Source organism: Artibeus jamaicensis, unplaced genomic scaffold (genome assembly GCF_021234435.1).
Source record: "Artibeus jamaicensis isolate MK-2021 breed Jamaican fruit bat unplaced genomic scaffold, CSHL_Jam_final contig_497, whole genome shotgun sequence".
Lineage (NCBI taxonomy): Eukaryota > Metazoa > Chordata > Mammalia > Chiroptera > Phyllostomidae > Artibeus > Artibeus jamaicensis.
Window position 1 is genome coordinate 6,186,637 of NW_026521863.1, and position 26,168 is coordinate 6,212,804.

At 45.2% G+C, this 26,168-nt stretch overlaps 1 protein-coding gene across 2 annotated transcripts; it reads left to right on the forward strand.

Annotated features, from left to right (window-relative positions):
- Positions 1–70: 70 nt before the first annotated feature.
- Positions 71–26,168, forward strand: SERAC1 (serine active site containing 1). Of its 2 annotated transcripts, none has more exons than XM_037126147.2 (17): positions 71–177; positions 1,888–1,979; positions 2,925–2,961; positions 5,873–6,009; positions 7,148–7,237; positions 9,738–9,869; positions 11,324–11,445; positions 12,410–12,538; positions 13,657–13,770; positions 15,494–15,656; positions 18,343–18,493; positions 19,676–19,817; positions 20,641–20,735; positions 21,876–21,973; positions 23,105–23,287; positions 24,273–24,416; positions 25,875–26,168. In XM_037126147.2, exons 2-17 carry the CDS (start codon positions 1,889–1,891, stop codon positions 26,009–26,011), a joined length of 1,965 nt encoding a protein of 654 aa, XP_036982042.2. In that variant the 5' UTR covers positions 71–177; position 1,888; the 3' UTR covers positions 26,012–26,168. The 2 variants fall into 2 exon arrangements, with proteins under 2 accessions (XP_036982042.2, XP_036982044.2); XM_037126149.2 differs by having other exon boundaries at positions 18,343–18,463.

Sequence of the window (26,168 nt, forward strand, 5' to 3'; positions counted from 1 at the left end):
TGGAAGGCGGGGCGGGGGCGGGGACGAGGGGCGGAGCTGTGAGCGCTGGGGGCGGGGTCACGTACCGCCCGCCGCTGGGTGGAGGGCGCGGGCAGGGCGCCGAAGAGAAAGGTGGTCGCCTTGGTGACCTGGCCCTCTGTGAGCAGCTGCGGGCAGGCCAAGTCCAAGTGCCGACAGGTAGGAAGCCGAGCCCAGGCTCGCAGGGGTGGGCCTCGACGTCAGCAAAACCCGGCAACGCGGGGAGATGGACGAATGGCGACGGGGCTTGGCTGGGGAGCGGCCGGGGCGCCCCCGCGTGGACGGGCGGCCTCGACTGACCCTCTGACCCTCCGCCGGGTATGAGGGCCTCTCGCAGCCTTGGCAGCCCACCCATTCCGGTTAACCGTTCCTCTCTGGTTCCTCGCGTGAGGGTGCCATCAATGCGGGTGCTGTAGTGATGGAATGATGTTAACCAGGAGGACGAAACAATGTCCATTCAAACTGGAACCTTCCAGACCTCAGATTGTAGCTCTGCTCCTGGAGGTTGGGTAGATTAAATGCCGATAGTTCTCTAAGCCGGGTAACAGGCATTTTACGTGGGAGACCCCAGGTGACTTAATTAACTTCCCCAAATTTTGGTCTGCATTCTAACCAAGCTCGCTCTCTCTGTTTTTACCAGTGGAGATCAGGTTCTTGCTTTCTGTTCCTTAGGTAAATTGCACTTCTCGGTTGAGCTCATGCTGCTTTTTACTTTGTGTTTGTATGATTTAGGAACCCAGCTTTTCCACTTACTTCCTTTCTTCTAGACCTCAAATCTTTTCCCTCCCCTTGGTCTCCATATTTTTGTGGGCGTGTGCGCTCTCTTTAATCTGCTCAGTTCTTCCCAAGGATTCTTTCCTTCTTGCAAGCATTCCTCTTGACCATCTCAGCAGTTTCATCGCCTTGCACCTCCCTCACTCTTGCGCTCCAGAAGCCAGCTTGATGCCTGCCCCATGCTACTCTGAATGTCTCCTCTGAAACTGAGCTACTTCTCATCTTTCACCCTCACTTCAAAGCCTATTTTTCTTCCTGTTTCTCTGAATCATCCAGATTTCAAACCTCCATTCATTTGTTCCACAAAGATTTTTGTGCACCAAATATATGCTGGACACTAGTCTAGACACTGTGGTTACAATGGTAAACAAGTGACTGATTGTAGTGAGGGGAAAGAGACACTGAAATCAGTTGACAGGGAGGTTTCAGGTGGCGATGTGATACAGTGATTGGAGGAGCCGCTTTGGTCGGGTGGTGTCAGAAATGGCCTTTAGGTCCTGCAGACTATATGACTTTGGTGGCTCTGGGGAGGAACCAGCGCTCCTGACACAATGATTATAATATTTATCAGGAAGAGGAAACTGACATAGATAGCTACAAAAAAGTTTGAGACAGGATTAATACTGTCAGAATATCTAAAACTGGAGCACTTAAAACACAGTGATAGGAGTACAAAAAGAGACAGATCAGTGGCTCAGAAGAGCCAGCCAGAAACAAAACAAAAACGTGTGTGTGTGTATACATACACAAATTTATAAGGTAAAGGAATGATCACAAATCAGTGGGAAAGAGGATTACTCAGTAAACTGAAAAGAAAAAGAAAAATGCTCTTCAGAAAGATTTCTGAATAAAAATATAACTTCTCTACACCAGCAATAACTAGGAATTTAATAACATACTCATAATGGTAGTCAAAACTAAAGTTAACTAGAAATAAATCAAGAAAGAAAGACTTTTTTAATGAAAATATTTTTTCCTAGTCTTGAAAAGTCTAATTCTGTGGGCAGTCCACTGTGATTGTGACGTGTTATTAGTAAAAGATAGTTTTTAACTAGATGCTAAACTAAATTTCTTGTCATTGTCTTAAATACACAGAATGTCCCTGGCTGCTTATTGTGTCATCTGTTGTAGAAGAATAGGAACCTCAAATCCTCCTCCAAAAAGCAACACGTACTGGAAGGATATCAGTGAGTACTGGTTAAACAACAGTTTCTGATCGATTTATTTATGTCTTTTCTGGGCTTATGGCCCACCCCCATTGGTAGGCCCAGAGGTGTGCACACTCCTCTTTCTTGGGAGTCCTCTCCCTCCCCTGTGTTTCCTCTCAGATTCATACTAATCCTTGTGAAGTCAGCTTAAGTGTTACACATTCTCATTCAGCAGCTATTTATTAAGCCCCTGCAAAACACAGTGCCCTGCATGTATGTTAGGTTCTGTGAATTCAGTGGTGAGGAAGGCAGCTGCACTCGATTTACGGGAGGGTGCTTAGCATTCAGTGCTGATCTGTCTTTTTTAGTAAATCTTTATTTACCACTAATTCTTATTCTTATTTGGCCTAGATCATCTTTCAGTTGTCAGATGTTTACTTTTAACACCTATTATGCACCAGGTGTTTTTACCATTTTCTTGAGATCTTCTCACTCGGGCCATGTCTTGCAAGTGTATGTTTGAGTCCATTATTCTTTCATAATCCAAGGAATCATATAAATCATGACAACGCGGGTTGTCTTGCCACCACCAAAGTGAGTCCTGAGTCCAAACACAAAGATGACATCTGGTGTGGTGGGGAGAAATGTCCCTGGGCCTTTACTTATTTGTGAACTAAAAGGAGCCAGAAGGGAAGTTGGCCCCCTGAACGTGGTGTTCGGTGGCAGCTCTGTGGGTCTGGCAGTCCCAGCAGGGCTGTGGGACCTGGGAGGGAGGGGAGAATGAATGTGAAATATAGGTTCTGTGTTTGTACTCAGTGCTTACTGGTTTGTTCGTTTCTGTCTGGGGATAGTAAGCCTTGTGTTGATAGCAGCTGCTTATTTTAATGGAGAAATATCAATAACTTCTTATCTGAATGTGCCTATTTCTGGTCACGTTTTTAAAATGAACTTCATTACATTGACCTATTTTTTTTCTTTTTGAAGGAAATATAATAAAGTTTACTGGATCACTTATTTTAGGGTAAGTGTCAACAGTGAAATTGGCTTCATTATATGCTAATTGAAATTTCAGTGGAAGTGATTTACAGGTGGCGTGGGGGAGTGAGGAGGGTATAGATTTTGGAATTGGGTGGATTCATCACCGAATCTGCCACTTCAGTAGCAGCTACAGCTACTTCACTATCCAGGTCTTGGGTTCTCTTGGGTCCAAGTGAATGATAGGGACAGAGCAGGGACTCACTAAGTAGCTTCCACACGCCTGAAATCACATCTTTTCTCAGATTCTAAAGTGGGTGGAAAAGGTAAAAACCCACTATTGTCACAATAATTTGGGGGAATCTTATGAATCACCACGAAGCTCTCATGGGAGGAAACTGAGGCTGACTGGGAAAACGGCAGGGATGATGTCGCCCGTCACGTGCCGTTCACAGGCACTTGCTCAATGCATGGAGTGACTTTGCGAAAATTGCATTTTCATTCTATTTTTTTCCTTGTTTTTGGAGGAGGGTGTGATATATACCAGCTCCGGCACAAATAACGCCCCTTTTTTACTACATATAAATCTTCTATTACAAAACCATAAGCAGGTACTTCTGTAGCATAAGAACATCACACTCAAGCACACCACGTGACGTTTTGGGTGAAACGTTCAAACTGCTCTCCACCTCGTGGGAGACATTCACGTACCCTGCCGACCACACTCAGTGGTGTTCCCTCTGCCGGATCCTGTGTGTGTTTAATGCACGTCTGATACTGCTCTGGTGTTTTTGTTGTATGAAGTCAACTCTGAGATGCTAAAATGATTAAGGAGACATATTTGGCATTTTATCCAAATACATACATTTCTCCATGATATTGTGAGGTCAGGCAAAACATATTTAGATGATTTTTTTCCCTTTGACTTATTCCAGGCAAAAGTACTCTTTTTTTGTAAAGAAGTTTCTCTGTCTGTATCACAGTTATATTCAGGAATAGCGTGGAAATTAACCACACAACTTTTACTAAAGAAAGTTTGTCTCTTGTGGAAAGCATGATAAAAGTACTGAACACGTTTGCTCGCCTTGGCTGCTCAGGTGGGTCCCCAGGAGAGAAGCGGATTCTCTCGAGCCTTCTCTCTATTCCTCTGGTCCTGGCCAGTGTCTGGCCTCTCTGCCTCACCTGCGTCTGCTCAGGGGAGGACGCTCTGGAGAAGGGTTAGCACAGCTGATGCCACTAAGCTCTGAATCCAGACAGAGGGCAGCCTTCGTGTCTGGATTGAGGGAGTGTGCAGGTCAGTCCGATTCGGGGAAACAGCACCTGCATTTGGGGGTATGCAACAAACAAACACGGTGCGTTAATGTTTCAAATGGGCTTTAGGTATAACTCTTAGGAGAGGAGCAACTTCCTTGTGCTGGTGACGGGAGTCCAGGTTGACTACTCTTTTTGAAAAAACTGTTAAACAGTTTGGCCGTATCTAGTAAAGTTGAACCATATCTATGCTGTCAGAAAGTCTGTAATTCTGCTTCTAGCTACATGCCCTAGAGGGACAAAACACACGTGTGCACTGTAGATGTGTGTGGCGTGTTGTAGCAGTGCTGTCCGTAATGGACTCGGACTAGAAATCCCCTCAACACCCGTCTGTGGTAGAGCGGACACAGAAGTTGCGGTGTATTCGTACAGTTTGAATCACAGCCGTATGAAGGTGGAAGCGCCTGAGCTTCAGATACGTGCAACAGCACGGATGAATCTCACAGACAGAGGGCTGAACAGAAGGATACGTGCGGTGCGACTCCTTTCCTGTGAGGTTTGCGGGCAGACAAATGTTGTTTACGGATGCGTGTGTAGATGGTAAACTGTTGGGATGGCCAAAAAGTCCGTTTAGTTTTTTCCATAAAACAAAAAACACACTTTTCATTTTCACCAATAACTTTTTGATTTGGATAGTTTGAGTATGACAGCTATCTCCCGTCTGATATAATGTTGACTTCTCAATGTCTTGTTTTGATCGCTAGCAACTTCAACTGGTCTACACTTTTTTTTTTAAAGGTTTTCTTTTTTTTTTTTTTAAGATTTTATTTATTTATCTTTAGAGGGGAAGGGAAGGAGAGAGGGAGAGAAATATCAATGTATGGTTGCCTCTCATGTGTCCCCTGCTGGGAACTGGCCTACAACCCAGGCCTGTGCCCTGACTGGGAATCAAACCACGATACTCTGGTTCACAGGCCTGCACTCAATCCACTGAGCTACACCAGCCAGGGCCTACACTTTTGACACATTCAATCAGTCACAGCACCTTCTCCACACACTGCACAAATCTTTTTTTATGTTCAGCTGCATTTTTACCTTTCTTGAAATGATAAAGCATAATATGCCAAAAATGTTGATTTTCTTATTTACTTAATATCTTCATTATTCAAATGGCTATACAAAAATGCACCAATTTTGGTGTTTCTTAAAAACGCACGCTGATAGTACAGCTGTCACAGTACAGTCTTACAAAATTGTTTCGAATAAAGTTAAAGACAACTAAGCGCTCACTACTAGAGCCAACATATGGGAAAAAGCAGAACGAACTTTTGGGCCAACCCAATATAATGAAAAGCAAGAGTATTACTATAATAAAAGTCATAATAATGATTAGCTGTAGAGATGAGAGAGTATGTCAGGATCAGGAAGGGACACAGTGTGGGCTTCTGGGTACTTACTGTTAAAGTTGTGTTTGGTTTTTTTTTGGCTGGATATGGTAATGTAGCTATTATTATTTCTTAACTGAAGTGTGTGTGTGCTTTAAACATACTTTTTCTTATGTGTGTGTAATACATGGTATATGCACATTACTGTACATATATTATGTTTCTCAAAAAAGAAAAGTTAATTAAAGCTTAATAAAAGAGTAACTCATGTGTCACATGTATGTCATCTATTTTTTGATGAATTTTTTGTTTCTTTTTAAGAGGCTCTTTATTTCTTACATACGAAGTTCTGGCCCTGAAGAAGTCTTTGACGTTAGATTCTCAAGTGGTAGAAAGAGAGAAAATGAAGTCATATATATATGTGCCCACAGTTTCTTTAGATAAAAGAGAAAATTATGGTAAGTTGATGATAAAGTTATCATTGTGAAAAATGGGAGCTAGTTATTTAATTTTAAAGTGAGTATTTAAAACACAGTATTAATAACATTCGTCCCATGAGTGCTAAGAATCACAAAACCCTGTGAGAACAAAGTTCTTGAAGAGTTCACTGAAGACCAAATTTCTGACTTCCACATGTAACTCAGGTCTGCTGCTCTCTTGTAACTAAGTGAAGTGAAAGCCGGCTGCTTTAGTCTGAACTTGCAGTTCCACACCTTAGTGGGGACTGTCATTCAGGGACTGGCCCTCAGTCTGGCGGACATAAAAACCTGATTCTGTCCCTTAACTCAGAGATACTTCTGGTTTAAGGGATTTGTTCATTATGGACACTAGACTGATGGGATGGATTTATAAATATGAATACAGACAATTACAGAGGGAAAAGATCTGCCATGAAGACTAGAAAACCTGGCTTTACTAGTCAGGACATTCCTCTTCGCCATCGTTAGGTCTCGTGGAAACCCAGTTAGCGATCAGACAATGGCTGGGCGAACAGGAAAGTTCAGCGCAGAGGAGTATCTTTCCATCAGGATGTGGGTGTCGAGGTGAGTCACCTCACGGCTGTGGGTGGCTGCTCGTCAGCTGCAGTCACTGTGCCTGCTGGTGCATCTCGATCTCTGCGATCTCCTCGTGGGGCAGGTGCACTGCTCCCCATTGACACGCTGCTCGTGTCCTCTTACCTCACCTCCCTGTATTTCAGCGTGCTTTTATGGTGTGCTTTTTCGATTACAGTTTTTATGTTCGTAATTCACCTGTAGAGTGAAGCTTGATCTCAGCTAGATAGCTCCAGATTTTAGTTTGAAAGGGACTATTTTTAGGGGAAGTTTTCCTGAAAGTAGCTAATACTGTGTTGTACGTGAGGGTTTTTGTTAGCATCGGTGTGTTTATTTTCAACCTTTCCCCGATTTGGAGAGCAGTCTCGTTTTGGGACTTAATGATGGTTCCAACTGCTTTGACAGTGACTACAGAAACACAATATGCTATTTTATATTTTCTCTTTGAAACATCATAGATTTTAACTTATATTTCTCTTTGAAGTATTGGAGCTTGGCATTATGAGTACATATTCAATGTCATTTAACTTTGTAATCACTTTAGGACTCACCTACCAGGCAAGAAAAGAGCTTCACAAAGCAGTAAGAAAAGTATTGGCCATCTCAGCCAAGATATTACGGGGTCCGTTTGCTGGTAAGTACCCAGTGTTTCCCTGGAAGACCGATCAGTATTCTGAAAGTCAAATCTGATGGCGCACCTGAGACATTTTCCCATCTCCCATGCTGACATTTATTATCGCAGTGAAAAGCTGAGTAACTTTATTCTTTTGGACTGTATTTAATTTTAAGGCTTGACTCCTTGGACAGTTTTCTTCTTCTATCTTTGAGGATATATTATTGTTAGATACTTGTAAATAAATATTAAGGCTAAATACACCCTCTTCAGAATTTAAAATCCGTTGAATCTCTTCCATGCTTTCTCATAATGAGAATATTGCATCAAAAATATGGATTTCAGAACCAGCAACCCTTGGGTGTGGAGCTAGCTATAAAAGAGCTGACCGGATCTCCTTAAAAAGTTGAAGTCATGAAAGTGAAAAAGTGGAAAACCTTTCTAGAATTAAAAGAGACTACAAAGACCTTAATCCTGGTTTTATAAAAACAACTCTAAATATATTTTGGGGACAATTGGAGGAATTTGAATATGGAGTTAGACTGGATTTTAGATGACTTTGGAGAGTGTTTGTTAGTGTTCTCTGGGGTTGCAATGGCATTGTGATGTTTTAAAAAATATTTTATTTTTAGAGAGAGGAAAGGAGGGAGAGAAACATTGATGTGCCTATAGGTTGCCTCTCACATGTTCCCAACTGGGGAACTGACCCACAACTCAGGCACATGCCCTGACTTGGAATTGAACCTGCGATCTGTCAGTTTGCAGGCTGCACTCAACCCACTGAGCCATACCAGCCAGGGCAGTTACCGTAATTATACATCGGAGAATGCAGGCTTATATTTAGGAGAGTCCGTGTGAACTGTGGAAGGGTAAAAGCCCTATGTCTGCAACTTCCTTTCACATAGTTTAGAAAAAAAATATAGACATGCATATAGAATATGCAAATATGGCAAATAACAGTTATTGAATCTAGCTGTGGTGGGCATATAAATATTAATGTATTATTCTTTCAGTTCTCCAATATGTTTGATATTTTCTACAGTGAAAAGTTTTTTAGGGAAAAAGGAAAAAAAAAAGACCACATAGTGTAGTGAAAGCAACATAGTCTATCAGACAAAAGCACATAGATAATACATACAATAAATATAAAAAATAATTTGACATACCATACATGAGAATAAACCCAAAATGGATAAATGAAACCATAAAAATGATAAAAACCCTAGAAGAAAACACAGGTAGTAAAATCTCAGACATCTCTCACAGCAATATTTTTGCTGATATATCTCCAAGGCAAGGGAAACAAAGGAAAAACGTAAACAAATGGGACTACATCAAATGGAAAAGCTGCACAGCAAAAGAAACCATCAACAGAATGAAAAGGGAACCTACTGTATAGGAGAACACATTTGCCAATGATACATCTGACAGAGTTAATTTCCTAAATGTATAAAGAGCTTATACAACTCAACACTGGGAAGACAAAGTCCTAATTTAAAAAATGGGCAAAGGACCCAAACAGACACTTGGCCAAGGGGACATGCAGATGGCCAACAGACACATGAGAAAATGCTCAACATCACTAGCCATCAGAGAAATGCAAATTAAAACCACAGTGAGATACCACCTGACACCTGCGAGAATGGCTACCATCAATACATCAACAAGTGCTGGTGAGGGTGTGGAGAAAAGGGAACCCTCGTGCACTGTTGGTGGGAATGCAGATTGGTACAGCCACTGTGGAAAACAATATGGAATCTCAAAAAACTAGAAATGGAACTGCCTTAATGACCAGCGATCCCACTTCTGGGCATATACCCTAAGAGCCCCGAAACATCGATTTGAAAGAACATATGCACCCGTGTTCACTGCAGTATGTGCAGTAGCCAAGATCTGTTAACAGCCCCACTGCCCACGAGCAGATGAGTGGACCAAAGGCTCTGGTGTATTCACACAGTGGAGTCACACCCGTGGCCGTGAAGAGAAGGAAATTCTATGCTTTGCGACAGCAGGGACCTGGAGACTATTATACTCAGTGAAACTAGCCAGGCAGAGAAAGACGACTGCGCTCTCACCCAATGGTGGAACCTCATGAGCAGAATAAACTGACAAAACAGAAACAGAGGCGGGGACCCGGGGAGCAGACCGACAGCTGTCAGAGGGAGCAGGGAGGGGCACCGGGTGAGAGAAGGTGGGGCAGTAGCCAAGGAACACAGATGCGGGACTCAGACAAAGTGCCAAAGTGCGGTGATGGCCAGAGGGAAGGGGGGCAGGGCGTGGGTGGAGGTGGACAGGGGGAGATGGGGACAAAAACAATAGTGTCAACAAGAAAAATAAAGTTAAATAATACGACAGAACTGAGAATAAATGTATTAGTTAATATCAATACCTGGAAATAGATTTAACTCTCCTATTTTAGATTTCAAATATTTATAAATGACCACATTGAAGCAATGGGAGGATAAAAATGTTTCTAACTGTTCACATTGCTCATGCTGCCTTTTTGTTTCTCTCTGCGAAGACACTTTCAGTACAGTTGACGTAGAGGACCACGAGTGTGCCTCGTGGCTGCTCCTGCGCAGGAGTAAGTCGGACGACCCGTCAGCCCGATGGCAGGCCGTGCAGGAAATGTCGCAGGCCCACCACTGGCATGGTAATGACCCTGAACGCATGGCACTTCAGCGGCCAGCTCTCCGTTTCTCACAGGAACAAGAAGGGAATGAGGTTTCAAGGAAGGGAAATAATTCAGGCAATTTAAGCGTATATTGAAAATATTTCCAGAAATTGAAAAGGAAACTCCAGTGAAAGCCCCCTGGCCTGCTAACCAGACACGCTTGATCAGAACCACCTCCAGACCAAGGCTGATTTATTTGTGTGACTTTGTACAAGAACAGGGTTCTCTTCGATCCCAGAAACTCTTGACTGTGATAGTTATGGCCTGATGTTGTGTTTCCTTTTTTTTTTTGGTTCTTAGGTAATAAAATATATTTTGTTTGCTGCCACACAATTATATTTGCTTTCACTTGACAATTGGCTCTGATACTAATAATTAGTCAAGTGTATCTAATTTGTGTGTGTATGTCATTTTAAGGGGCATTCAAAATACTTAATTATGTTTAAAACTCACAAGTTTTGCAGTAAAAATACATGAGCCCAGAGCTCAGATCTGCTCTAATTCTAGTACAGAGACTAATGTGCATTTTGTGAGTAGTTTCGTGTCATAAAAATGAGTAACAGAAAATAACAATGTTCTCAAAGCAAGTTAAGTCTCAGAATAAGATCTTTGCCTCCACGTAAGTTAACTAGTTGATTGGTGGCTGTAATTGCACTTTATAAAGTATCCTAGACTGGGGGGGCTTATAAACCACAGAAATGTCTTTCTTACAGTTCCAGAGGCCAGAAGTCCTAGTTCAGGGGTCAGCAGAGCTGGTGCCTGGTGGGACCTGCCTCCTGGTTCATAGCCGGCCATCTTTTCTTTGTTTCCTCACTGCTGGAAGGGACACGGCAGCCCTCTGGGGTCTCTTCCGGTCTCATCATGACCTAATCACCCCCAAAGGTTGTTCTTCCAAATACCAGCACATTGGGGGTTAGGTTTCAACATGCATGTGGACTGGGGGACACACTCACTCTGGAGCAGTGTGTAAGGAGTGGAGTGGCCAACCTGGGAGGCTAAAGCAAAGCCCCACCGTCCGGAACCTCAGCCTGTCTGTGGGCAGGAGGGAACGAAGGCCTGTTCCTGCTGCCAGGGAGTGTGGACCAAGATGCAATTGCAGGGTTTGGGGTAGCGATCGAGACTTTGAACGCTAGAATCATTTTTAAAGAGCAGTTAATTGGTTTTGACCTATCAATGTTCCCATTTGAGGTTCCTCTTTTCAGAAATGTTAGTTAGACCCCGATGTACCGAGACATCAGATGTGTGGTGAGGACAATTGTGAGAGCAGATGTGGAGATGCCGCGTATGCCACTTATTGATGTTGTAGTTTGGAAAAATAATTGGGGAGCATAAACGTGTAATCTGGAAATTAGGTTGCTTTCGAGTAGGCTGTCTGCATAATGCCCGGCACAGCTCCAAGGCCGCTGGCCGCTGACAGCAGACTCTCACTACAGATTACCAGTATCGGACGGTCGCCCAGGCCTGCGACCTGAGAACACTCATCGGGCTGGCACGAAGCAGAGAGAGCGACCTTCGCTTCTTTCTCCCTCCGCCTCCTTTACCATCTTTAAAAGAAGTAAGTCAATAAAATAATCCAGTGAGTGAGAAAAGGGTTGATACATAGTCTTTGGGTGCAGGATAAACACTCAAAAAGCAGTTTTTGAGCAGTTGTTGGCTACTTTTTACAAGCAGGTAAACCAGTCAACCTGAGATTGTAGTTTTCACACACACAGAGTTCTTGATTCCTTAGGAATGCTGTTTCTCTTGTATCATTTTCCGTTTTCGGTACTAGGGGTCTCCTACCCCAGAGGGTAACTTCATAGCATATCAGCATGCATGAATTGGTCCCTTGATCTAAGACAATGTTTAGATGAGATTTTTCTCAACTTCAACACTATTGACAGTTTGGGCCAAATAATATTTTTGTTGGAGGCTGTCCTGTGCATTGTAGAGTGTTGAACAGCATCCCTGGCCTCCTTTCCGTAGATTCCAGCAGCAATCCCAAACTGTGACAACCAGAATGTTTCCAGGTGCTCCTAAATGTCTCCTGAGGTACAAGACAGGGCTGGAGAACCGCTACGTAGTTACTAACGTGTTAATACATAGAGACACCAGTTTTTAATCAGTAATACAGACATTTGAGCGTGCTTCTTTCCTAGACTGGAAAATGAAGCTCTGAAAAGTTGCTGTCAGTTTTTGAAAAATAGAAAAACTGATAGACTAGATATAAGTTATTAGGGAAAATCAGATAGTAACTTTCATTTTGAATCAAGATGTGAAGTAGCCTATGAGGTAAAAATGTTGAGTTATACTTTGCAATAAGTCTTTCAGATCGAGGTAGCAGACATGAAAATACAGAATTCAAAATTAATCCTCTGTTTATCTGGGTTGGTGACTTTTTTTGAGACTAAAAAGCACTAATTCATCTCTGCAGTTTTTTTGTTTGTTGTTTGCTTTTTGGGCTTAGATTCTTTTAGTACTTTTTGTTGCATTCAGTTGTTGAGCTTCATTGTGAAGAATTTATCTTCCTTTTATTTCAGGATTCTTCCATCGAGGAGGAACTCAGATGGTTGCTGGCTTCTTTACCCCAAACAGATCTGGATGAGTGTATCCAGTATTTTACGTCTTTGGCTCTGAGCGAAAGCAGTCAGAGCCTGGCGGCGCAGAAGGTCAGCTCCCCTGTTCACCCCGTAAATATTTCCGAGAGCCCACACTTTCCAAGGCACTGTGCCGGTGCCACAGGAATGAGTCACCAGCTCCCAGGTGTGTGCCTGCCCAGGGCCAGGTGCTTGGGATCACTGGGAGACAGGTGAACACATGTCCTTTCTCAGTGCGGTTTTGCCATGCACGCCCCTCATTATGAGCGGTGTTGGGCATCATTTTATGTATTTTAGAGGCATTGTATTTCTTTTCCTAAGAACTTCCTTTTGTGATGGTTGCTCATTTTCCATGGCATTGTTGGTATTTTTCTCACTGATTTGTAGGAGATCATAGCATATTAGTGACATTAGCTCTTAATTTGTGGTAAGAGTTGAAATTTTCTTTCCCCACTTTATTCTTACATGTGTTTAATATCTATTAGGACTATTCTTCACTATTCTGTTTCATACAATTTTCCTTTTTCTTCTTTTCTTCCATATGGACTTGAATTTCAGTTTGGGAAGGATTAAAAACTGCATGACCTTTGTCATCACTGCCTTCATTTTTTTTCGATAATGCTTTTTCCTTTTTTATCATCTTGATTAATAGACTTTAAGTAGACTTGGCTAGATTAACCCTGGCTTTTCGTACATACAAGGAATTGTGTATTTGTACTTTGTACTTTCAGGTACAAAGGGGAAAGAATTGAGAAAGACTCAAGAGATTGTTCTCTTCTAGGGATAATTCCATGTTTTCTATCCTAGTAAGCCACAGTTTGCATAATTAAAGTTCCCATAATATTTAGAGTCCTATGTATTGGTTCTTTATAATATTGTGTATAGTGCAAAGATTTTTTTTGTCCAACAAAAAATACTAGGCATTTACAAAAAGATTTTATTTAGTTTTAGAGAAAGGGGAAGGGAGGGAGATAGAGAGGGAGAGAAACATTGATGTGCAAAAGAACATTGATTAGTTGCCTCTCACATGCCCCCTACTGGGGACCTGGCCCGCAACCCAGGCCTGTGCTCTGACTGGGAGTCGAACCTGCAACCTCTTGGTTTGCAGGCCGGCACTCAATCCACTGATCCACACCAGCCAGGGCTTAGTCATATTTTTTAAGCAAAAGTTTTAATTATCTCACTTTCAGGGTGGCTTATGGTGTTTTGGAGGAAATGGACTTCCTTATGCGGAGAGCTTTGGAGAAGTTCCTTCAGCGACAGTGGAAATGTTCTGTTTAGAAGCTTTAGTAAGACATTCTGAGGTAACCTACCCTTTCTTTTACTTTTACCATAAAATTAGGCATATGCATGTTTATTCAAGGGAAGTCATCCTCATTTAGTATAAAAGAAGCTTTGTGTTGTTTTTCAATTTCCGCTTTTCTCCCCATTCGATTGTTGAAATTGATAAGAAATGATTTAGCACTGATACATGAATTTCATCTCACGAAGCTTTTCTAAAAATGGATGTAACATTAATTGCACACGAAGAAATCAGAGCATTGTCTAAATACAGCATTTATCTTTGAGTTATACTGTCTTCTACCTTTCTCAGATCACTATTACAAGTAATGTTATCATGTTATCAGGTGGTTAATTTCCATGAAAACATCTGTCAAAGATGTGTCAAGGTAGAAAAATATTTGAATGACCAAATTTTAACCATAGCATATATCAATGATTTTCAGATTTCTTGGTATTACGGCAACTTTTCTATTGTGATCACAGTTTGATGTAAAAAAAAGAGAAAAAGTAACAGACTTTGTGGTGTTCAAACACAAAGTGCATAGAAATCACTCAGGAAGTGTGCTAATCACTCAGGAAACACACACTTCCCGCTCACCTGTAGCAGTCTGATGGTACGGGGGGGGGGGAGGGGCGGGGGGGGGTCCCAGGAGCGGGCATTCGTACCAGACGTCCCCAGTGAGGCTGCTGCAGGGGGTTCCCACGTGGTGACAAACATCCTCCTAGACATTCCAAACTCTCCCGTTTAACTTTGGTAACCACTGGCGTCAGCTCAGAAGCATGGTGCTTTCTGGTCACATGAGGTCCCCCCTGTGGAAGTAGGAGCCAAGGACAAAGCAGAGTTAGTACTGGACTGCAGCAGGGATGTAGGACAACTAGCTCAAGTTTTTGTGATTTACGTCTAGTTTCTGAAGCAGTACATGCATCTTCAGTGCAAAGTACAGTGCACGGAATTCCGAAAGCCTCTCAAGTTGTGACACACCGCACTTGATGTCTAAGAGGCATACTTTTAAATGCATATAAAATGGGATGACATTTAATGAAAACGTAGAGAATGGTAATTGTTGCACAATGTGAGTGACATGGTGTCACTACTGATGGGACAGTGAGTAAAACTAGTGATGGGAAGAGGCAAGGCCATGGCCGTGACCTTGGCAGACATAGTGACTTGGTCAATTTTGTCACCTTACCTTAGTGTACACATCTCCTTTGGCTTTCTTTTACCTCTTTTAGCCACTAAAAATTTATATCCCTTCTTCTATTTTTTCTTAATCTTTCTCTTTTAAAAAGTTTTCTGACCCCTAAGTTTAGGCCAGCCCCAGTAACTGGGAGTTTGCATGGGGTAAATGTTGCTTATCCCTGTGGGAGCCGCCACTTGGACGGGGGTCCTGTTATCAGAGTGCAGGCTTCTCAAGGGTAGAGACCACTCTGAGCCAACCAGAGTGTCACTAGAAATGGAAACAGTTCTGTAATAATGACACTGTCAAGTTAGATCCAACCCAACGCCAAACAGAATAACTAAGAATAAACATTCCAGGCGTCCTGGGGATGACTCATTTTTCTCAGTGATTTTGAAGTGCTTCCCACGTAGGTAGGAGTTTGTGTGTTGGGTGAGCTGAGAGGTGAGGCTGGGTGGTTGGGCTCTCAGGGACTCCGCCACCCGGCTGCCCGTCAGCATGCCGTCTCACCTGGTGAGTGAATTTATACAACATTAAGTGAGCTTTCACTGATTTGCTATGCCAGATACCCACACACTGTGATAAAATCGAAGCATATGGAGGCTTGCAACTGCTTCAGAGGCTGTACCGCCTCCACGAGGACTACCCCAACGTGCAGAGGAACATCATGCGCATCATCGGCAACATGGCTTTGAATGAACATCTTCATCCGGCTATAGTTCGCTCAGGTAACAACTGCATATGCTGAGAATCTTGGGTCCAGTCTTTTGTGTTCCTGCCTCCATCCATCATGATACATTAATTTTTCAACACACTGAAGACTTTGCTTAGAGCATGTCTTTTTAGCCAGGAATTGCTTTAGATGTATGGATAATCCACACCTAAGATAATCCGTGTGTGGACAGTCACAGGAGAGTGGTTTTGGCTGATGACCACCTAAATGTTTATATCTTTGATACAAATGGTTATCAGAGACCAAGATCTGGGTGAGTATGTGTACTTACTGCTCCTGGGGTGTCTTTATTCAAAAAGGTAGGTGCTGTATTACAAACATACATACATGCATCACATGCATACCTGCACATGTGCAGTTGACCCTTTCACAGCACAGGTTTGAAGTGTCCACTTACACGCCGGTGTTTTTCAGTAAATACCTGTACTGTTTGAGATCCACCGTTGGGGGTCCACGGATGCAGAGAGAGCTGACTGTGTGCATTGATCTGCCCCATTTGATACAGGGGACTTGCGCATCCGTGGACGTCAGCATCTGCAGGGGGGCCTGGAACCAAGTCCCTTGCGGATACTGAGGGACAGCTGCAGTTTTTGAGGAGCCTACAGTTACACACAGATTTTCTATTGCGTGGGGCAGGCAAGGGTCAGTGCCCCCAATCCCCTTATTGTTCAAGAGTCAGCTGCATATCCATTTGTTCTTATTTTTACATATGAATTTATATAAATTCACATTTATGTAAATTATGAATTTGCATTTAAGAGTGTCTTTTGATCAGCAGAAGAGGGATCAGCAAACTTTATAAAGGACCACTTACTGTGTTTTTTTAAATTAAGTTTAGTGGGTGACATTGGTTAACAGGGTCATTTGCCTTCAAGCGCGCATCTCTGTAATGCGTGGTCTGTCTTGTGTTCTGGGCCCAGCACCCAGGGTCAGTGCGTTTCTGTCACCATGTGTTTGGCCCCGTTTTCTATAGGTTTTATTTGTTCCTATTTTTGTAGATTAAACATTTTTTTAATTTATTGATTTTAGTGGGGGGGAAAGAGGGAGAGAGAGAAACATTGATTTGCTGTGGCATTCATTTGTGCCTTCATTGGTTGGTTCCTGTCCGTGCGCTGACCGGACCGAACCCATGATTGCGGCGTATTGGGATGACGCACCAACAGAGCTACCTGGCCAGGCTGTAGATACGTCCGGTGGAAACTTACACATTGCTTTTAACCTTTTCTCTCACTTCAGTTATATTTTGCTGTAAGTGGAGTGGGGAATGATGGGAGTGCTCCCCTGGGACTTCCATTGTTGAGTGCTGTGTGTTTTTGTTTTCACAGTTAGCAATGTATTAAGTGGTTACATAATTTAAAAACACTGAATATTAAAGGAAGACACCACTTTTCCAAGGGACATCTGATGGTTTGTAAGAGGTGAAGAAACCCCTCAGACATTGTGAAGTACTTTGTCACAGAGATGGCCTGTGCCACACTTTCTCTTGTCTCTCAGAGTCTCATGACTCCATTAAAAATCAAGTAATGTTTCTGCCCATACCAACAACATATTTGTATATCTCTACAGGTAGAATTTTAAAACATTCTTCTTATTATAAAGCACTCTCCAGCCCATTTTGAAGAGGGATTTGCTGATAGTACAGCTGTGAACATTAATGTGGAAGAGTTACTGGGTCTGAAACTTCTTTGAGGCTGTTAAACACTGGCCTTCCGCCAGCGCAGCGAGTCCCACCCATGGCCCCGACGAGCGGGCACTGTGCGTGGGGCCGCTGCCCTCTGGGTGCCTGCTGGGCTTGCTCGGAGGCTCGTTCCATGTAGATGCTCTTTCAGAATCTCCTTCCAGCTCGGAGGGGCCAAGTGACCTGACTGAGGTTCCACAGCAAGTAGGCGGGAGATGGAAGTTTGAGCCCCGGTCTCTGATCTCAAGGCCCATATTGTGTTTTATTTCAAATTATATAAATAAAGCATCAGGTGCATCATTTATATAATTATACATACTTCAGAGGACACAGATGACTTTAAACCCACCTTGTTGCAGGGCCCTGTCCAATCCCAGTTCCCTTCTGACACTACTGGGTGCCTCTTTCCAGGCCTCTGGGGGGGTGTGTACGCACCCCACACTTTCATACATACTTACTTGCATAAAGTAGGAGGACATCGTTGTAAAAACCAAAACGTACAAAATAAATGAAATTGTACTGCTTTGTCTCTCTTTAAAAGTTTTTTCCCTCCTTAAGTCCCAGGTTTTACAGGATTTTTTAATCTATTAAGCTCATTATTAAACATTAATTCCCACATGCGTTAAAGGCTGCGGATATGAATGCTAGTCAGGATGAAATAACTGGAGTGAGTTTCGTAATTCTTGCTAAAAGCAAAAGACGATTTTTCTTATCGTTTATGACCTCATCTGTAGTATTTGCAACTTTTGTTAGATTTTCTAAATAAAATCCCTTTTGAACCCCTCCTACCTGCTTTGAGACCCCTGAGTGGGACTGGCGGGGACCACCATGGCGCTGTGGCAGGGCCCGGAGGACCTTCGGGAAGAATGCAGGTGGAGCAGTGGAGCTTCTCCGTGTAGGCTGACACTGAGGTCCACCTGTCAGCCATCGCCTTCAGCCTGAGACCCCGCAGGCAGCTGTGACGGGCTCGAGCCAGGACTGAGGAGGTGTGTTCTCTCCCCAGGCTGGGTCTCCATCCTGGCAGACGCAGTGAAGTCTCCGCACATCATGGTGGCCTCGCATGCCGCCAGGACCCTGGCAAATCTGGACCGAGACGCGGTGCGGGAGAAATACCAGGATGGCGTGTACGTGCTCCACCCCCAGTGTCGCACCAGGTGGGAAGAGCCCCCGTCCCTGTGGGGCTGGATGCCTGGCAGGCTTAACATTTTAACTTCTAAGTAATTTAGAGAAGTTAGATTCCTTACAGATAAGTCACACAGCTCATTTACTGAAACAGTTTACCCATAATCCCCTGGGAAGAACGGAAGGCTGGCACGAAAATATGGACGTAGCTAAGGCATCGGGTTATTTTGTATCAGGACTTACGTTCAGGAAGGTTCCGTTCACCTTTTACAACATGTTGCACTTAAAGTTCATGTGCGTATCTCTTTGTTTCACAGCATTTTCCGAGTAGGTTTAATGTCTGATTCGGACTGTAGAGGTCAATCTGGATGGGAAGGAGGTAGGACATTATGACTTACACATGCAAGCAGCTGAACCAGCCCAGGCCTAGACTCCAGGGACCGGGGAGAGCGTGGGCCGGCTTTGAACGCACGCCCTGGAAGGAGTAGGTTGTGGTGAATCTGACTCCTGCTCCTCCTCAGGATGACTTCCGGTCACTGTTTCCAGCTGTGTCACTGCTGAGAGCATGACTGCAGAAAGGACCACAACGAAAAAGTTGTATATGTCTTGGATTTCTGTCAGGCACTTCATTACCTCAAAAAACAGCAAACACTGCTTTAATATGGAAAATTAATTGCCTGCTTAATTCCAGTCTGTAAATAAAATATTATAGTATTTGCATAATTGTGTGTGCCCTGCAATCAGATGCAAGTGTCAGATTTGAAGACTCTTACTTGAAAATGTCATTTACTCTTTCTGATAAACATCATCCTTGATACATTTTTTTAAATCTCTTTTGTGCTCACTGACTTTGAAGTGACACTTGCATAGTCTTTAAAAAAATACTTTTACTGATTCGTGGGACATTTTCATGGAATTCTTTGGAGGGTCATCTGACATCTGTCACCTCACCGATCAGTAAAGTCAGGGCAGTTGGTTCTGGCTGGTCCGCCCGGCTGGACCCGCCTCTGTTTTTACAGAGCAGTGAGCCCGCTCCGTATGTGTCTCTGCCAAAATCCCTGCAGCAAACCTCCGCTCCCAGAGCTTGCCCTAATTTTCCCTAATTTTATGTCCTATAAACCTGCTAAGCACCATCCACAGAGAGTGCTATGTAGATTCTTGCCAAAACAATAATATGTTTATTCTGCTTCTTTTTAAAACTCTTTCCCTGGTAGTCAGCCCATTAAAGCAGATGTCCTTTTTATTCACGGCCTTATGGGAGCAGCATTCAAAACGTGGCGCCAGCAGGACAGTGACGAGGTGCTCACGGAAAAGGTTTCGGAGGATGAGCGCAGGCACACCACGTGCTGGCCCAAGGTAAGGCCCCGCTGATGCTCGTGGGCCCCGGGGCCCGATTCTCCCTCCTCCTGGGTGCGGCCCATGACTCAGAGCATTCCAGCAAGACAGACACGGGGTGGGCCAGTCACTATTTACCTCCATTAAAAACATAATTAATAGATGTCATTCATGATAGTTGGCTAGTTCTATGATTTTAATAATTTAAAAAATAGACCTTGAAGAAGCAATTCCACTTTGGGTTTCTTGGACATTGTTTCTTCCGAAGAGCCCTGACCCTGAGGTGAATTCACCGAATGGGATTTATCCAGCGCTCAGTGGAAACCCCTGGGCCAGGTACGTGGACACAGCGTCCAGGGCTCTGTCCTGCTGCGGCTCACCCACCTTCACAGAGGCTCATAGGCAGCAAGAGCCATTTGCGCTCTCTGACGACACCAAAGCGCGGGGTCGGCACAGACACAGAGAACAGGGACAGGGCCTTGGACTTGAATCCCTGGGTTCTCGGGTCGAATCCCTAACTGTCAGGCAGCACTGTCTTGGGGTCACAGTTCTCCATAAATGCTTTCAGAAAGCCGATCTGATCTGGACTCAGTAACAGGCCTTGCTTTCGGCTGTTGAGGGTCAAACTGAGGATGTTCTCTTGACACCTGCATTGGCCTTGTGCGGTCAGTGTTGACACCACCTGGTGACCAGAGACGTGGAAAGGCAAGATGCTGGAGTTGTTTCTCCAGAGTGGTCTTTCGTCACCAACACCGCAGGAGTCCTTGAGTTAGAATTTCAACGACCAGGAAGTTACTGGGCAGTGGAAGTTCACACGTCCCTTTGTACCTTTTATTCCGCACAGTCGTGGTTGGCAGGAGACTGTCCTGCCCTCCGAATCATATCTGTGGAGTACGACACCAGCCTTAGCGACTGGAGAGCCCGGTGCCCCGTGGAAAGGTAACACGGGGGCAGCTTGGAAAGGGCAAGGGCCCGGGCCACACGCCGACCCTCCGGGGAGGAGGGGACGTGGGCGTCACAGACCGGATTCTCTAACCTCCTTCTCTTCCTTCTACAAATAAGTTAATGTATTTCATTAACTTAGGTCGAGCATTGATGGTGGGCACCTAGTGGGGCTCACTTAGAACTATTCCGATAGTGGGGACCTCGGACCCCCTGACGAAGTCTCCTTTACTCCTGAAGTAAACGTGGCCCTTTCTGCTTTGTGTGCGGTCACACTGGCTAAAGGGAGCAAAGAAAACGATGCTGAGTCATACAGGCTCCTTAGGTCATGTGCATGTCACGTGTGCCATTGCATGTGCAGGAGGGACACTGGACTTCCGGGCCCAGGACCCAGACGATAGCCACTTCTAGAGGTCCCAGACAAGTCACTTACTTGCCTGGGAACTTGGTCTGCAAGTTGAGGGAGCCGGCCTGACTCGGTGGGGGCTCTGAACAGCCCACCCAGGGGCTGGAGGAAGGGGGTGGGGCCAGCAGACCAGACCCCAGGGCTCCTCCCCTGTGCCACCCCCAGGAACTGTGACAAGCCTTATTTTGAAGAAAGGATTCTACAGGTAAATAGCTTGAAAGTTCTAGACCAGATAGTTTTGAAGTTTTCTTTTTGAAAATTGCTTACTTAGAATTCTCTGATTGTAACAGTGTTCTGGTGTTTCTAAGTAGCAAACCAATGTTGTGTTTTCAGCATAAATATTGATACAAGCAATGATTCAGCAGCAGTGAGAGTTGCCTTCATGTTGGTGAATCACAAAAGAGGCAAAGCCTTGGTGTCCGGCCACGTAATGAGAAAAGGACACACGTCCCAAGTGGTGCGGGCAGGTGGTGTGAGGTTTGCCTTTGACCTGTGAAAACTGCCAGACTCGGGCAGACGCTCCAACGGTGCTTGTTTAGTAAACAAACTGCTTGTTCGGAGCTGAGATGTTCCCACTTGGGCGACTCAGTGAGCAGCTGCAGGAATCGAGCAGAGAGAGAGAGAGTGGTACCCCTGAGTCCAGTAAACACAAGTTCTTGCTTTAAAAATTGGACGGCAAAATTTGCGGGACGTCCGTAGCCTCCTGTCACGCCTGTTTTCATTTTGCTCAGAAAGTCCATTGCATTCAGGAGCACGGAACTTCTTAGGAAGCTCAGAGCGGCTGGCGTTGGGGACAGGCCGATGATTTGGGTGTCACACAGCATGGGAGGTGAGTCCATCTCGTTTCTGCAAAGTGCGCCTTGCTGGGGGTCGCCAGCCATTCAGGCTAACCTAACTCCCTGCACCCGTCTCACCTAGAGTGACCCTTGTTCCCCTAGACCAATCTTCCTGGCTATGGCTAGGAGTTTTTTAATTCCTACTCTCCTTCCATGCTATTTCTGTTTCTGGGAGGGGACGGACAACTAGTAACCAACTATAGAAAAGGGATGTGAGTTGGACAACTTAATGCTTTCATGTGGTCATAACGAACAAACATCAGACGCAGCCCCTGGCTTCTACAAGCCCTGCCTGTGACGACTCCTGGCTGGTCCCAGGGCTCCCCTTCTTCCCGGCACCCCAGCCGTCACAGAGCCCAGCGGTGCTCCAGTGCCCACAGCCCCGGCCCCTGCATGCCCGCTTCCCTGGGCCCTGCTGCTGTCTGCTCCGTGGCTTCCAGCGCCTGCTGGCTAAGGGACGCCTGCTCCTCCCAGCCCTCTCCCCGGCCCACTTCTGCGGCTGCTGCCTAGTTTGTGAAACGCTCAGGACTGCTGACTGAGGCCTGGCATCCTGCTGAGAGGAAAGCAGGTGTCACCTGTGGTGTCCTCAGAGAGGCAGGTCACCATCTGTGTGACCTCTGTTTCACCACTGGCTCCAGGCCTGGTGGGAGACGGAGGTTCCCTGCTGGGTGCACTTTCCCACGAAAGCTTTGTTTTGCACGGAGGATGGGCTTTATGGGACTGTGTCTTTGGATTGTTAGTACCATCCTAAGGGAGGGGCCGTCAGTACGCTGCTGTGGGCGGGGGCCAGGGCGTGGAGATTGGTGGCTGGCTGCATTTTCGCATCTCTGGTGGACACCCCACTAGCGGTCTGGGTGCACCTTCTGTGGGATAGTGCAGCCTGTGACAGGTGCCCTGCCTTGCAGATAGAACGCTGCCTGTCTGTGGGGAGATTCCCATCTAAGGCACCCGGAGAGCTCCCCAGTGCCGATATTCTAAGGCCCCGACTACTGGACTACAGAGAACTGTTGCTTAAACTTTTAAAGACGGCAGCTCTTGTTCCGTGTTTCTGTTTTGCCTTTTGGGGGGTTTAAGAATAATGGAGGGAAGCTTATGCGTTGTTTTTCTTCCTTCTCTGTGGCTAGGTCTTCTTGTCAAAAAGATGCTGCTGGAAGCCTCCCAGAAGCCAGAAATGAGTCCTGTGGTGAACAACACCCGAGGGATCATCTTCTACAGCGTCCCTCACCACGGGTCCCACCTGGCGGAGTACTCCGTGAACGTCCGCTACCTCCTCTTCCCCTCTCTGGAAGTCAAAGAGCTCAGCAAGGGTAATGCCGATCCGCCCGGAGATTTCCCGTTTGGGTTCGGGTTTTCTTTGATATCTTCGCTTTTTGTCTTCAGCCATTATTTGTTCGAATGGAACAATTTCAATGCTACATTAAATACTTAAAATTTAAAAAGTTACATGTTTTGCTGTAAGTATAATTTCAAATGACCAATTAATAGCTTTTCTCCACAAGTTTGGAAAATCATCGACTGCATAAGCTTTGAAGATTTTTGCCATAGTAACTATTATTTGTTTTAATTATATGCATTTCTTTTTTTCTGGCATACCTGGTGATCAGAATTTGGAGCCCTTGGCTTGAGCCAGAAGTAATTTTATTCATATTTTCTCTGGCCTTTATGGAGTTACTTGACTATATTCTGTTGAAAACCTTTTGTTGAATCTTAATTTTTTCAGTTGAATTTTTTCCCATAAACTCTTTCTTATTCTTTGATCTAATGTCTTTTGAAATCATTCTAAAGATACAAATTGGTGTTTTTTTTAAAGTTCTTCTGTGTCTCTTCACCGCCCAGGTTAGTTTTCTGTTTGCCCCTTGGGTCTGTCTCTTGCAGCTTGCCGCCTTCCCTCCCTGTGTGGTGCTTTTTGGTGGCCCTGTCCTAGCTGAGGCCGAGGGACAGAAAGGGGTGGGCACTCTGTGCTCGTGGACAGGCTGTGGTGAGGGAGGCTGTGTTTTAAGGTGGGTGTGCGTGCCGGCCAGCACACTGGGGGACCCGAGGTCCACACACCAGACTGCCTGCGGACTGCTTCCTGCCAGCCAGTGATGTGGGAAGCCCCTCCCCCTGACCTGGCCTCTGCGTGGGAGTGAGCCTTCCACTCTCATCTTAAGGGCTTCTTAGGAAGGAGATAAATTGCATGAGCCGCCTTCTCAAATTAGATCCTAATTTTCTCTCTAAATTTAGAAGGTTAATATATTTTGTTACGAATTGGATAAACAGAACTTGTCCGTCTTGTTCTCCATCATTTTACAGATTCTCCTGCACTTAAAGCACTACAGGACGACTTTCTGAAGTTTGCCAAAGACAAGAACTTCCAGGTGCTGAATTTCGTCGAAACTCTGCCAACCTCCATTGGCAGCATGATCAAACTCCAGGTGGTGCCCGTGGAGTCGGCAGGTACTCCCTCTGCTGCCGGCCGTGGTTGGTGGTGCCTAGCATGTGATTATATGCAACTATGTCTGTAGTTAGTTTCTCAGTTTTAGGAAGATGTAGATTCTAGTTCTATTGTTCTTTCCAGCCATAGGTTAAATTTTCTCTGCAAACATATTACCTTGGTATTACCTCTTCCCCTCATTTAATTGATCTGATGGCAAAGGTTAACTGGCTAACTCTAAATTAGCCATCATCCGTGAGCTCTGTTGCATTAAGGTAAGAATGCAAAGCCCTCTATCAGCTGGGTTGGGAGTGTGTGCAGAGACCTCAACACAGATCAGTGGAAGGGACGCAGGCGTTGGCACAGTCTCTCCAGGGCCCTGCGGTTGGGGGAGCGAACAGCACCTGCCACCGCAGCGTCCTGTACTGACTGTATCACAGGCTCTGTGGGAGCAGGGCCCACGTCTTCACTCTCTGTACAGCCTCCTCTGTTGCCCTGTGCACGGTAGGTGAGTCCCACCTGTTACTCCCTGGAACAACTCAGCTTGCACGTTAGACCCTTTTCTGATCCCCACCGAGGCTGGGCTGGGGGCTGTCCGGGGAGCTCTCAGCGCTCCCTGCAGCCAGGGACAGTGTGGAAGTGGAGCACTTGCCAGGTGGTTCTTTGGTACACATAACAAGTTTTGTCCTAACTTCATTACATGGTATGTAAATAAAATGAAAAAGACCGCATAGTTTAGTGAAACCTAAAGACGGTTTACCTCCAAGTAATACGCCATGCTACCCTTTGGTAGTTGAAAAATTTGAAGAGGTCAAGGGACAGCTGCAGTGTCTAAAAAGCAGCAGAAAAAAAAAGGGACTTTGGAAGCTTAGAGCCAAAGCAGAGTTAGCAGAGTGAGCACTGGGGATACCGTGGAGCAGCTGCTGTGGTGACGTGCCCTCTCCGTACCTCCGCCTGCGCCTCCTTCCGTGTCCCCGGGATGCCTGCCTCCTGCCGGCCTCGCGAGTACCTCTGGGTCTCCGGTCCAGGCGGCTCTGGGAGGCTCACGGAGCATCTTGAGCACCGTGGTAGATGGAACGGATCTCCCATGAGACGTTCCCAGGTTTTTATCAGGACGGGGAGCTCACTATCAAGTTTATAATGCAAACTCCAGGGAAAGGGGTAGTTAGAAGAAGTGTGGGATGATTCAGTGGCGACCTGCAAGTACAGCCAGGTCTGGAGATGGCCCGGCTCGGGCTCTGCTCACAGTTGGATTAGGAAGTAGGCCGGGCGGCATATGAAGAAGTTATGAAAAGCATAAGTGACAGTCATGCCTGCTAAGAACCCATTCTGGCATGATTAATCAAATGTGAACCTTCAGGTTTCGTTAACAGTCCCACATCACGGCCAGATCAACGTTTAGAACCGCCAGCCCGGCCTCTGTGGACACTGATGGGGAGGAGTCTCTCCTTAGGTGTTACTGACGTCTCTGTTCTCTTCAGATTTAGGCTTGGGAGAGCTGATCCCTGTGGATGTCAACCATCTGAACATTTGTAAGCCACAGAGAAAGGATGCTTTTTTGTACCAGCGTACCTTACAGTTCATCCGTGAAACTTTAGCCAAAGACCTTGAAAACTGACCACTGCCCTCCATTTTTCACGTGAACACAGTGCAGGAAACTTGGTCTTCTCGTTCTTTCTCTAAGCGACCGTGCACACTAGTCACCCTGGCACCTGTGTGGCGGTCTGGAGTACATGGTGGGCAAGCAGACACTCTGCAAAGCTCAGACGCAGGGC